This window comes from Eremothecium sinecaudum, chromosome IV, assembly GCF_001548555.1.
Source record: "Eremothecium sinecaudum strain ATCC 58844 chromosome IV, complete sequence".
Lineage (NCBI taxonomy): Eukaryota > Fungi > Ascomycota > Saccharomycetes > Saccharomycetales > Saccharomycetaceae > Eremothecium > Eremothecium sinecaudum.
In genome coordinates, this window is record NC_030895.1 from 759312 (window position 1) to 772683 (window position 13372).

Genomic DNA, 13372 nt, shown 5'->3' on the forward strand with positions numbered 1-13372 from the left:
GACTTAGTTTTTTCTTTCTGCTACTTTTTTAACTACTATGAACTTGATATAAAAATCTACAAGCCTTCCTGACTGCATGGAATGTTCCGAAGAATTCCTTTATGCATTTAGAAAGAGCATACTGTTATTACTGTTAATAAGTTATTAGAAACATGCATTTATTAAGAGTTGATCAACAGTTAGTCATAGTTACTATAATAGGCCAACTTTAAATTCCAGTAATTGTCCCCGGCAACTTCTTGATGTAAATTAATTCTCCGTGTCATAAGGGTAATGTCGAACGTATCTTGACTATTCCGGTACATTATAATTGAGTAATATGGCATACAGATAATTGTTATGTAGGCTTATTTTATCCCTCTAAGAAAATCACGTAGAAGACAATAATGAAAAAAATCTTGATATAATATAAAATTAATATATTCACTCTTCTTGAAAGTATATAAATATTTTAGATCGATAAACTAGTAAAGGCAGGGTTATAGGTGTTAATTTTCCATCGAAAAACCACCGAAATAGCAATTAGACAATATGACTGCAAATGATTTTAGAATTAAGGCTGGTTTAGCCCAAATGTTGAAGGGTGGTGTTATTATGGATGTTGTTACTCCAGAACAAGCCATTATCGCTGAACGTGCAGGTGCGTGTGCAGTGATGGCTTTGGAACAAATTCCTGCCGACATGAGAAAATCTGGTAAAGTTTGCAGAATGTCAGACCCAAAGATGATTCGTTCTATCATGGAAAGTGTCTCCATTCCTGTCATGGCCAAGGTTAGAATTGGTCACACTGTCGAAGCCAGAATTTTAGAGACTTTAGAAGTTGACTATATTGATGAAAGTGAGGTTTTGACTCCGGCTGACATGTCCCACCATATCAAGAAAAACGATTTCAAAGTCCCATTCGTTTGTGGTGCCAAGAACTTGGGTGAAGCCTTGAGAAGAATCAACGAAGGTGCTGCTTTCATCCGCTCAAAGGGTGAGGCCGGTACTGGTGATGTCAGTGAAGCTGTTAAGCACATCAGATTGATCTACGAAGACATTGCTTGGTGTAAGGAGAACTTGAAGACTGATGAACAATTCGAGGCCCATGCTAAGGAACTACGTGTGCCAGTTGAGCTCGTAAAGGAAGTTGTTGAACTAGGAAGACTACCAGTTGTTACTTTTGCTGCTGGTGGTGTTGCTACCCCAGCCGATGCTGCCTTGTTGATGGAGTTGGGTTGCGAGGGTATCTTCGTTGGTTCCGGTATTTTCAAGTCCTCCAACCCTGAAAAATTAGCTCGTGCAATTGTACAAGCTACCACACACTACAACTCCCCACAAGTTTTGTTGGATGTTTCTTCTGACCTTGGTACCATGATGTCTGGTGTTTCGATTGACTCAATCAAGAAGGAAAATGGTACCAGATTAGCCGAAGTTGGTTGGTAAATAATTTAGTTATAGCTACAAGTTTTACGTTTAAGTTAACTGTACAAAAAGTACTATAAATGCAGCATCGCAATTATAAATCTTGTTTTGTAGTGTAATTCTATATTTCATAATGTTTAGGCGATGAACTTCAAGTTGAAAAATTTACGCCGGGCCATCTCCTCATCTAAATAACAAGAGAAAGGGAGATAAAACTGCATAACTACCATGAGTGATAGTGATAATGACTCCAGGGACTTTTCCTCTGATGAAGAAGAGACATCTCTATTATTAAACAAAAAGAATAATGTAAGGGACGTTTTTGACAATGAAGATTCTGACATTGAAGAAGATGAGCATCTCCATGATAATAACAAAAATCAAAGCGCCTCTGCAAACGAAGAATCAAATACTGAACAAAGTGCCAGTGAGGAGAACCAGGACAAAGATGGTGAAACGAAGTCCAATGAGCAAGATATAGCAAAGCTTAAAACTGAAAAGTTAAAAAGATTAAAGAAACTGAAAGCCGCCAAGAAGACAAAACACAAAACTGGGGTAATATACCTTTCCAAAATTCCTCCCTACATGAAACCTGCAAAGCTGAGACAAGTTCTTTCCCGGTTTGGAGAGGTTGATAGACTCTTCCTTAAAAGAGAAGACGATACCTCTCATAAGCAGCGTGTAAAGAGCGGTGGTAATAAAAAAGTCATGTTCAAAGAAGGCTGGGCAGAGTTCATACGCAAGAAAGATGCAAAGTTATGTGCTGCAACACTAAACGGTAATATCCTAGGAGGTAAGAAAGGCAATTTTTATCACGATGATATCATAAATATGAAATACCTACCTGGTTTCAAATGGTCCGACCTAACTGAACAAATTGCAAGAGAAAATGATATTAGACAGGCCAAATTACAGCTTGATATATCACAGGCCAACAAGTATAATGCGGAAGTCATTAAGAACTTTGAAAAGAGTAAGATGATTGAAAACATTAAATCGAAGAAGAGATCAGAACAACAAGAGCAGGATGATGTTGAAGTTCGGAGAACATTTAAACAGAGGCGAGTTGCTACTAATAGAGCAGCTGCTCCAGAAGCTCAAAAAGAACAGTCATCAAACAAATTGGATAATGTTCTACATAGTTTGTTTTAACATCCTTAGGTACATTTGCCCTAATAGCATATACAGCGATGCTGTCCCACGTTTCTTTTTTAAAATTTATATCACCAGAAAATTTTTCGAATATGGGCATCTCAAAACAGTAGATACTTAATAGTACTTGGTAAAAGATTATTATATAGTAATTCATAACCGTTAGCGATTACAGTTGCTCCCATTTTGAAGCAATTCTCTATCGATAACCTCGATCACAAAAATGGGTACCGCCAAGAAGGAAAAACAAAGAAGAATAAGAGAAGGTAATACCAAAGATGGTAACCTTAGGGTTAAAGGTGAAAACTTTTACAGAGATGGTAAAAGAGTGAAGTTTTTGAATATGTATAAAGGTGGTAAATCCATCAGAAATGCAAAAGGTGATTTAATTAGAGCAGCTCCTTTACAAGGTACTGATGTACCGACTGCTAGGGTTCAACCAGATCGTCGTTGGTTTGGTAATACAAGAGTTATATCTCAAGATGCTATACAGCATTTTAGAGATGCTCTTGGAGAGACTAAAAATGATACATACAAGGTTTTGTTGAGGAGGAATAAGCTGCCTATGTCGTTTTTGGAAGAGAAAGATACCCCGGAGTCTCCTAAGGCTAGGATTTTAGAAACTGAGTCTTACCAGCAGGCTTTCGGTCCTAAGGCGCAAAGGAAGAGACCCAAGGTTGCAGCCTCTTCTTTGGAGGAGTTAGCCGAGGCTTCTTCAAAGGACAACAAGGTTTTTGAAGAGAAGCAGGAGTTGAATGCTACTTTGGGCTTAATTTCCAACGAAAATAGTGAGAATGGGTGGTCTCAGATTGCAAAGGAAGCTATTTTTCACAAAGGTCAGTCGAAGCGTATCTGGAACGAACTTTATAAAGTCATTGACTCTTCTGATGTCGTTATTCATGTTCTAGATGCTAGAGATCCACTAGGAACTCGTTGTAACTCTGTTGAGGAATATATGAGGAAAGAAACTCCACACAAGCACTTAATCTATGTTCTAAACAAATGTGATTTGGTGCCTACTTGGGTTGCAGTATGTTAAACACAAGAAATTTTATTACTAACAATGAATGTATACAGAGGTGATATGATAGAGAAGAATCTTATGGACGCCAAAACTCTTAGTCAGGGTGCCTCTCCCCTAACGGAATAACACAGAGGTGCCCGTTATAGTTTTGGAAGATTAATACCATTCGCCCTTCTGCAACTGTCGTTTTGACAGTATTACGCAGACACGCACGCTTTTGTTTTAAAAGAATGCACCATTAGAATGAGAAGGATCTTATGAGTTGAGCATGGCTGTTGAAAAGACCCATTAATACCGTTGCTCGTAGTAAAGGACCTTACAATTTTTATTCAATTTTTTTCAGTTATCATTACCTCCGTATTCTTTACATTGATTGTATTTGATGGACTAGTACTAACATTTAAAATTTCAGGCTGCATGGGTTAAGCATTTATCCAAGGTACGTCCTACACTGGCGTTCCATGCTTCTATTACAAATTCATTTGGTAAAGGTTCCTTGATCCAGCTACTTCGTCAGTTCTCTCAGCTACATAAGGATAGGCAGCAGATTTCTGTTGGCTTTATTGGTTATCCTAATACTGGTAAGTCGTCGATTATAAACACCTTGCGTAAGAAAAAGGTCTGCCAGGTCGCTCCTATACCTGGCGAAACCAAAGTTTGGCAGTATATTACTTTAATGAAGAGAATCTTCCTTATTGACTGTCCTGGAATTGTGCCACCTTCTGCCAAAGATACTGAAGAGGACATTTTGTTTAGAAGTGTCGTTAGAGTTGAAAACGTTTCCAATCCAGAACAGTACATACCGGGTGTTCTAAGGCGGTGCAAGAAACACCATTTGGAAAGAACCTATGAAATATCCGGCTGGAACGATGCTACCGAATTTATTGAAATACTGGCAAGGAAACAGGGTAGGCTACTGAAAGGTGGTGAACCTGACGAAAGTGGTATAGCAAAGCAAGTTTTGAATGACTTTAACAGAGGTAAAATCCCATGGTTTGTACCACCTCCTGAGAGTGAGACAAAAAAGGATGAAGACTCAAAAGCTAAGGATTCAGACAGTGGAAAGCGCTCCGCAGCTGAAGTGGACGGAGAGAGTGAGGAAACCCAGCAAGATCACGAGCCTCCTAAAAAAAAGAAGGCTCAGAAGGCTCATTAGGATTTAAAAACATTTTTATAGAAAGGTTTAAGATAGAGGACAAATAACCTCATCCATTCCGCAATTTCTACTGTACTATAGAAGGTTATAATTAAAATATAAAGCATTTTATAGGGTATCGTGGTATGTGATTTTCAATTTTACGGAAAATTTATTGACATCACTATGTAGTTTAGATCACCTTCTTCATTGCTAACTACGAGATTATAAGAGATATACTTTGCCAGAGAAGGGAGCTTTTGACGAGTAAATAATGCAAAGTATTAGCAGTCAAGCTGCAGGTTTCCCTGATGGCGATCAGTTTTATCTTCGTCAACAGGCTCAACAAGCACATTCAGCTCAACAGCAAGCTGCAGGCTTACCACAAATGTTTTCACCACAAGTTAACCAGGCTAGGTTAATTAACCAGCAACAGCAACAGCAATTGCTTCATGGGATTGATAACGGTCAGGACCTTCAAGCAACATATTTGCTAAAGCAGAAAATGGAAGCTGTAAATGCGGCTTTTGGTCATCAACAGCAGACGATCCAGCCTCAGCAGACACAGCAACAGCTTCTAGCAAATGGTTTGTTGACAGGCCCACCCGGAGTTTCTATGGTACAACCAGGTGTTGGAGGCATGGCCCCTCCTCCTGGCACTTTACCCCCCCAGCTCCCGCTAAACGCTAGCGTTCATGCGACGAGTCTTGGTTTGCCAACTGCACCAATAATCCACCATTCTAACCAGTTACTTGTACGTGAGGTATGGGCGAACAACCTCACTGCCGAATTTGCCTCTATTAGAAGGCTGGTAGATCAGTACGACCATATTGCACTTACTACAGAGTTTGTTGGTACTATTGTTAGACCAATCGGTAACTTTAGATCTAAAAATGACTACCACTACCAAACAATGCGTACGAATATTGACTTGCTAAATCCAGTACAGATCGGCATATCGCTAAGCGATGCACAGGGCAACAAACCCGATAACACACCTTCTACCTGGCAGTTCAACTTCCACTTCGATCTCACGAAAGAAATGGTCTCCCCAGAGTCTCTAGATCTCTTGAAGAAGTCTGGAGTATTGTTTGAAAAACACCAGAATAACGGTGTGGAGCCCTACGAGTTTGCACAGCTACTGATAGACTCGGGCTTGGTTTTGTCTGAGTCAGTCACGTGGCTCAGTTTCCATGCCGCCTATGACTTTGGCTTCCTCATTAACATCCTTACAAACCTCCCAATGCCAAACAACAAAGAAGACTACGAGTTCTGGGTCCAGAAGTTCATGCCCAATTTCTACGACCTAAATGTCATTAACAAGTCCGTACAAGAATTAAAACAACAACGAACCAAGCAACTCCAACAGAGCCAACAATACAGCGTTGAATCGCTAGCTGACGAAGTGGGCATACCACGTTTTCCTATATTCAATACAACCGGTGGCCAGAGCTTACTAGCTCTTCTCACATTCACCAGGTTGTCAAAATTTCCTTTTAAGTTACCGAATGGTTCAACCGATCTCGCTCAGTTCAACAACTCCATCTACGGCATTAACAAAAACTGAGTATACACCTACTAAAGATTAAACACGATAAAATCTCGTCCCAATTACATTACATCATTCATAAGACCAATCTACATCTTTGTATAAATACTTAGCAGCATCCATATATCACGTGATACGGGTATATTCGTCTCAAACGATATGAAAATTTTCATTGGAGATTTCTAATTGTCACCAATTACCGGCTAACTAGCATCTGTACGAAGTTGACTTACGAATTGAATGTTGTTAAACAAATTAGAAAGAATAAAGCATCAGTTAACAGTATCAAACGGGGCTAGCAATATTGTTTTTGCATTTTTAAGAGTCACTGACAACTTGCATAATAGGTCATAAGAAACTTCAATTCTGGCATTTCTATTACCCCTTTAATTCGTGTTTTATTATTATTTGTCGTTACCGCTTCGTTACCGCTTCGTTTTAACAATTTAAGTAATATTAAAAATAAAATAGGCCAGCAAAGGCAACATTCTAATCCAAGGCCAGGTTCAAGTATAATAGATCGATATTGATATACTTCAAAAAAAAAAAATAGAGGCTTTTAGGCTAAAAAATGACAGTTGCAAACGTCCAAGATATTGGTTATGCTTTTCTGAAGACCTATTACCAGCGGATGCACAATGATCCATCAAAGCTGTATCACCTTTACTCCAGCACTGCTGAATTAACTCATATTAATTATCAGGTGAACTTGAGTGAGAAAGGTGACGTGCTACCTACTGTAAAAGTTATCGGGAAGGAAAATATTAGCAAGTTTTACAGCAGAAACAACAAGATGGTGCAGGATGTTAGGGTAAAGATTGACGCATGTGATTTCCAATCTACAGGTGCCAATAATACAGGCATTTTAGTTCTAGCTTTGGGAGAGATCTATTGGTCAAACACGCCAACATATAGGTTTTGCCAGACATTTATACTAAATCCTGTTGCTAACAATAACAAAATGTATGACGTTACCAATGATATCATGAGATTCATTCCAGATGTTATTAAGGAGACTATTCGAACTTCTTCCTCGGAACTTTCAGCAGCCAGTGCTGTGAGTGAGGCCCCAGCTAAGGGTGCAGTGGCCAAATCTCAGAAGCCTTCGGTTGGGAAAGAAGAGGTAGACACGAAGGTCGAGAAGAAGACGGAACAAAAGAGAGAGTTGAAGAAAGATGAGGCTAAGGATACTAGGGATACGAAGGATGATAGCAGGGAAACTAAGGACGTCAATGAGGCTAAGGAAGCGAAAGAAACCAAGGAATCGAAAGATCACAAGGAGTCCAAGGAACCTAAGGAAACCAAGGAGCCTAAGGTATCTAAGGACACCAAGGAATCTAAGGAACCTCGGGACTCTGCGGAGTTTAAGGAGCCAAAGGAGACCAAAGATAACAAAGACACCAGCGATTCTAAGGACATGAAAGACACCAAAGAATCCAAAAAGGAAGCTACTTTAGCAAAGAAGGAATCATCTGAGGTTAGAACTGAGAAGAGGGAACCGCATCCTGTGAGCCCAGCTCCAATCAAGGAAAACTCGAAGACGAATTCTAAGCTTGTCACCTACGCTAATAATAAGGAAGAAAGAAAAGCGGATTCACGCCAAAAGGATTACGCAAAGGAAGTTGATAGAAAGCAAGCACAACAGTCAGACTCCGAGGCTCCAAGTAAGGTAAGTTGGGCTTCCCAACTAACCAATTCCGAGTCTAAAGCGGTTCCAAACGTCATTACCAACTATACAAGAGTATCACCGGAGTCGGCGAGAGCGCTAGATAGAAAATCTCCTCCTCCGAACAGAAACTCCAAGACGAACAACAAAAAGATGAAACACGTCAGCGTGCCAAATAAGGACGGATACTATCCAATATACATTCGCAACACAGGTGGAATAACAAATAAAGAACTCACGGAGTCCCTAGAAAGAGAATTTGGCACAGTGATAAAAATCTCCGCACAAGACTCATTTGCTGTGGTTGACTTCGAGGATCCTCAGTGTCAACAAGATGCTATCAGGATGAACGCTTTAAAAATCAATAACACTACAGTATATATTGGACCAAAAACAGAAAAGAAGCGAGGACCTTCCCTACCTTCAATCTCAGCATCAACTTCACCAACTTCTGTCAACGGAGGTCGTTTTAACAAAAAGCATTCAAATAAAAAGAAAGATTAAATTCCTTAATTAATTGATAGTGAAGGCTTCCTTTAACTCGGCAGATTGTGTTTATTATAATCAATTATAAATTTGTGCAGTCGTTAGTATCTGCTGCTTATCCACGTACCATAATCCTCACCAGCATTTTACAGTTGTGATTTATATTGATTATAAATTATAGTATCCTTATGGATCATATAAGTTGCTTAAAGTGTATATAGAGTGTACCATTAATGTATCTATCTGATTTATGCATCCTATTTCGGTCATTCTGCATTTCAAGCTATCATTTATTTTTACATAAATAAGAAAAAGATAAAAAGTACGAGGAGAATATCTGGAGCAAGCAACACAATATTTGATCCCTAACCACACAGAATCCGCTGTCAGTATTTAATGAATCCGGATTAGGCTTGACCCACAAGGGAGAAGAGATAGTTTGAGTTTTACGTTTCCCTATGTTAGTGCCACCCGCTAATTTCGGTATTGCTGAAGAAGGAATATGTATGTTGGAGAAATGTAATCTTGTACTATGAAAACCATGTTTTACTAACTAAGATGTTAATTTAATAAGATAGGTGTTCGAGAATTGAAACCATTAACCTATCTTTTCTGGAGGTATTAGCTTTGCGCTCAATTCTATTCGTTGGTGGTCAAGAGCCCAGTAAGTTCTTCAGAGAGTTCTTTGAACGCTGCAACATACAGGTTTATGTTATTAAACGGGTGCACATCACGTCCACTCTAGCTCCTTCCGGTACAACGGTAACTAAGGAACAAACAGCTGAAGAATCGGATTTCAGTAGTGGCTATCAATCTGCGAGTCAGTATAGGCTATCTGATTCCGATGACTTGATGATAATAAAAAGTCATAGTCTACAGAAGATATTCAAGTTGATTTTAGACATTTTGAACCACAATACTCTATTGGTTGATAAAACATCTGTTGTGATTGGAATTTTGCGTAAGATACAAAAGTGGAATATTTCGTCGATCATCGATGAATACCGTTTATATACCGGGAAGAATAGCAGTTACTTCGCTGAAACATTCCTAGAAGTTGTTAACATCAATGTTATACAAGATATTGAAAAAAATGCAACAGAACACCTATCTAGGCTAGATCTAAATGATGAAACATCTGCGTTGGACACTGACGGAAGATCCTCTTCAGGAGAAAACGTTAATGAAAACGATCTACTCGATAATCCTGATCTTCCCCAGCACATATTACGCCTGATAGATCAGGTAGAGCAGCAGACTAGCAAAGGAGAGAATGGAGCCACCTCTGCAGAAATGAAAAGAATTCCCTCTGACAAAGGTATTTTTGGCAATAGATACAGATTGGCCTTCAACAAACGTGAGATAGGCGAATATGAATACTATAAAGGCGAAGGTGCTAATCTTGTCCATATAACTATTCCTCGCGAATCCCTTCTACCTCAGTGGTTTAAATTCCAGCGAGACTTATGGGAACAACAAAATACCAAGGAAATGTACAATTTCTACACTGAGAAAGTCTTTATTTAGATCTATAGCAATTAATAATCATAATTTAAGGTCCAATATGTCACCTATTCAAAACAAAATCGTTGTAGGAGTCATCTTTCAGATGCATCAATTTCATTCTGCAAAAATTAGTGAATTCGATATACGGGATTCGTTTACCGAAACTATCTAAGTATGGCATAGTCACGGAGATAAAGTCCCAATGTATTTAAGTTAATACGAAGTATTATATAGATGATATACTTTAAAAGTCGAATTCCAATTCTTTTATAGCAAATTTTTCCTGTGATTTTACTTAGACTGGGTAACTACATTACCGTTGAAACAATATAAATTAGGGTATATAACGTCTTCAAAAGATGATACCCCAATAAATTGTAAATGCTCTGCAAAACTTCATTAGAAATTACTCAATTGTTATGTAAACAGAATTTAGCGTATTAAATATTTAGTATGTCTGTTAGAATAATAATTCTAAAGGAACTGAGTCATAATATTACGTGTTGTAATAAAATTTGTGACTATAATAACTTGAAATATTTTTGAAAGAGTTATAAAAAACCAACTAGATTGTCACAGAGGAGTTCTATTTGTATAAGGTTATTACGTGCTTTATTCTGTTTAGCGTGTTGCTGTATTTGTTGTATCCGAAGGAATGACTCAGAAAGTATTAGTTATAGGTAGCGGATTTGTTTCCTCTCCAATTGTTGAAGAATTAGCAGGTGAGGAAAACATCAGTGTGACAGTTGCTTCAAGATCAATTGGAAACGCTCGTGAACTGGCCGATAAATTTAACTGTAATGCCATTGCATTGGATGCAACTAACGCTGACGCTTTAGACGCGGCGCTTGCGGACCATGATATTGTTATTTCGCTGATTCCGTATGTGTACCATGAAGGTGTAGTAAGGTCTGCTATCAGACAGAAGAAGAACGTGGTGACTACCTCTTATATCTCTGATGCATTGAAAGCGTTGGAGCCTGAAATTATTGAGGCTGGAATTACGGTGATGAATGAGATCGGTTTAGATCCTGGGATCGACCATCTATACGCAGTGAAGACTATCGATGAGGTACATCGGGCTGGTGGTAAGATCAAATCTTTTATTTCTTACTGTGGTGGATTGCCTGCTCCTGATGCGAAGAACAATCCATTTGGATACAAGCTTTCTTGGTCCTGCAGGGGCTTCTTGCTATCCTTGCTAAACTCTGCCAGATATTTGAAAAACGGTAAGATCGAGACAATTGCAGCAGAGGATTTAATGGCCTCTAGTGAGCCATTTAAGGTTACCGAAGAGCTGCAATTCGAATGTTACCCTAATAGAGACTCCACCAAGTTTAAAGAACTGTACCAAATCCCCGAAGCTGAGACCTTCATAAGAGGTACTTTAAAGTTTCCGGAATTCATGCCCCTTGCCAAAGGCCTATTGGACTTAGGTATGTTTGATCAAAAGCAGAATCCAATTTTTGCAAGCGAGGCTCAATGGAAAGACGCCTTCGCTCAATATGTTGGTGCTGCTTCGTCTTCCAAAGAAGATTTAGAGGCTGCTATTGACGCAAAGCTCCAATTTAAAAACCAAGAAGAGAGACAGCACTTCATTGGTGCTTGTGAATGGATAGGATTCTTCTCAGATATCCCAATTAGTCCAAGAGGAACTGCGTTAGACGTTTTATCCGCTAGACTCGAAACCCTAATGCAGTACAAGGAGGGAGAGCGTGACATGATTTGCTTGCAACACGTGTTTGGAATTGAGTGGGCTGATGGTTCTACTGAAACTAGAAAATCTACGATGGTTACCTATGGTGAACCTAACGGATACAAGACAATGGCTACAGCTGTTAGTTATCCTTGTTTCATAGCTACCAAGTTAGTTCTTGATGGTACTATTAAAGGTCCTGGATTACTGGCACCATACTCTCCTGAAATTAACGATCCTATTATGAAGGAGTTGAAGGAAAGATATGGTATTTTCTTAGAGGAAACTACTGTTGATGCTTAGTAAAGTGTATGTTATTTCATATAAATTATATTAGGGTCTCTACATAAAAATACCATCTTTAAATTCAGGTGTCTGACTACCTACATCATCTCCCATATCCCGTACAAGAAATAAGAAAATAATGTCGAACCAGGGAACTGATATATGGAATAAGTTCAAGTCATCTACCAAATCACTCTCAACATCCTTTTCTAATCTATCGGTTAAAACCGAGAAGGATGGAGATACACCCGAGTCAACATTAATTCACAAAGCATTAGTTAAACACTATAGAAAAAAGGAGCCATTTGAGGGCTTTCCAGAATGGTTAGGACATACAGAAGAGATCCCTGATAGACAAACACCCATAAATAGTGCACGAATTTCAAGCCCAGGCCAGTCTTCGCGGAGTGGGGAAAGTTCAGTCAGAAGCACTGCTGGGATGGCTTTCCAAAAAATATACTCTTCGGTTCAATCAGCGAAGACTAGCGGTGAGTATACTTCCTCCAGGAACTTTTACCAACAAGAATCACACCTCTCTGACCAATACGGTGATTCCGGTAGTGCGGGTTCCACCTTTAGATTGCAACGCGAATATGCTCCCGGCTCTGGCCGACTTAATTCAGATGGGAGTGCTTCAACGGGGTCTCAGCGGGGAGCGGTTCGCTCCCATTCCCATAGAATGCTGGCACATATGAGATCAAACATTTCTAGGCGAGAAACTTTTGACCTTTGAAATTTTCCAAGCAAACTTTGTCCAACACTAGCCCAACTCGTTCTCAACCCTTATATTCGCGTCCATAATGCCCTAAGAACTTCCCTAATAATTCGATTTACTTAACGTTCAACGTAATCAAAGATACCAGGTCGTTATCGAGGCGCAACTAACCTCGCTGCTCCCTGCAATGCCCTTCTTACCATGTCTTTCTAGAGAAAAATGAACTGACCTCTAACACTAGCAGGACCAGAGTAGGATCATAGCCGTGCTAAACCTTCAGTTCTCTAATTCATCTGTAACCGATTAAAAATACTCTAAGTTGACTACACCTACAGATTTACACAGATCAATGCGCACTAAACAAACCCAAAAGCTCTCACAAAACTTCACGAGTATCAGAAGCTCATCTAATGCCAAGGAAAACCACTAACCCATCTTCAAGTATCAGCTTTACAGATATTCTTAAATATACTGACTTACATAAATTAAAATTGAGATAGGGTTACCCTCCCTTTACCGATCCAGGTGGCAAAGAATTCATGCGATATGTAGAATGTTGACCAATGGTCGATTTAATGAAAATAACCATTACTTCCCTAACTATAAACATAACAAGTGTAAAGTCAGGCAAGTTTGACTGATACGATAACTGGTATGTTCATAACTGAAAGAAAAGATTTTTATTCTCTTCTCCTAAGTCTTTTTATTCTTTGTAAAAGACATTAAGGAATCTTATCTATTCTTTACTAAATCA

At 39.0% G+C, this 13372-nt stretch overlaps 8 protein-coding genes and 2 non-coding genes across 10 annotated transcripts; all 10 read left to right on the plus strand.

Moving 5' to 3' along the window:
• Positions 1-531: 531 nt before the first annotated feature.
• Positions 532-1425, plus strand: AW171_hschr42474 (pyridoxal 5'-phosphate synthase subunit PdxS; the record flags this gene model as incomplete). Its single annotated transcript, XM_018131849.1, has 1 exon — positions 532-1425. The coding sequence occupies one exon, from the start codon at positions 532-534 to the stop codon at positions 1423-1425; it is 894 nt and encodes a 297-aa protein (XP_017987573.1).
• A 207-nt stretch (positions 1426-1632) lies between these two features.
• ESF2 (RNA-binding ATPase activator ESF2) lies at positions 1633-2556 on the plus strand (the record flags this gene model as incomplete). The annotated part of the gene is made up of 1 exon (XM_018131848.1): positions 1633-2556. One exon carries the CDS (start codon positions 1633-1635, stop codon positions 2554-2556), a length of 924 nt encoding a protein of 307 aa, XP_017987574.1.
• Positions 2557-2779: 223 nt separating this feature from the next.
• On the plus strand, positions 2780-4736 carry NOG2 (putative GTPase NOG2; the record flags this gene model as incomplete). The annotated part of the gene is made up of 2 exons (XM_018131847.1): positions 2780-3586; positions 3993-4736. The coding sequence occupies 2 exons, from the start codon at positions 2780-2782 to the stop codon at positions 4734-4736; spliced, it is 1551 nt and encodes a 516-aa protein (XP_017987575.1).
• On the plus strand, positions 3708-3902 carry AW171_hschr42477. Its single transcript, XR_001930100.1, has one exon. It is a non-coding gene; the product is annotated as an HDLSNR191 (small nuclear RNA).
• A 253-nt stretch (positions 4737-4989) lies between the features above and the next one.
• Positions 4990-6282, plus strand: POP2 (CCR4-NOT core DEDD family RNase subunit POP2; the record flags this gene model as incomplete). The annotated part of the gene is made up of 1 exon (XM_018131846.1): positions 4990-6282. One exon carries the CDS (start codon positions 4990-4992, stop codon positions 6280-6282), a length of 1293 nt encoding a protein of 430 aa, XP_017987576.1.
• A 553-nt stretch (positions 6283-6835) lies between these two features.
• BRE5 (Bre5p) lies at positions 6836-8434 on the plus strand (the record flags this gene model as incomplete). Its single annotated transcript, XM_018131845.1, has 1 exon — positions 6836-8434. The coding sequence occupies one exon, from the start codon at positions 6836-6838 to the stop codon at positions 8432-8434; it is 1599 nt and encodes a 532-aa protein (XP_017987577.1).
• Positions 8435-8874: 440 nt separating this feature from the next.
• OCA4 (Oca4p) lies at positions 8875-9943 on the plus strand (the record flags this gene model as incomplete). The annotated part of the gene is made up of 2 exons (XM_018131844.1): positions 8875-8920; positions 8991-9943. The coding sequence occupies 2 exons, from the start codon at positions 8875-8877 to the stop codon at positions 9941-9943; spliced, it is 999 nt and encodes a 332-aa protein (XP_017987578.1).
• A 92-nt stretch (positions 9944-10035) lies between these two features.
• AW171_hschr42481 lies at positions 10036-10120 on the plus strand. The gene has a single exon (XR_001930102.1). It is a non-coding gene; the product is annotated as an HDLSNR49 (small nuclear RNA).
• Positions 10121-10577: 457 nt separating this feature from the next.
• LYS9 (saccharopine dehydrogenase (NADP+, L-glutamate-forming)) lies at positions 10578-11921 on the plus strand (the record flags this gene model as incomplete). Its single annotated transcript, XM_018131843.1, has 1 exon — positions 10578-11921. One exon carries the CDS (start codon positions 10578-10580, stop codon positions 11919-11921), a length of 1344 nt encoding a protein of 447 aa, XP_017987579.1.
• A 121-nt stretch (positions 11922-12042) lies between these two features.
• On the plus strand, positions 12043-12636 carry MSO1 (Mso1p; the record flags this gene model as incomplete). Its single annotated transcript, XM_018131842.1, has 1 exon — positions 12043-12636. The coding sequence occupies one exon, from the start codon at positions 12043-12045 to the stop codon at positions 12634-12636; it is 594 nt and encodes a 197-aa protein (XP_017987580.1).
• Positions 12637-13372: the final 736 nt, after the last annotated feature.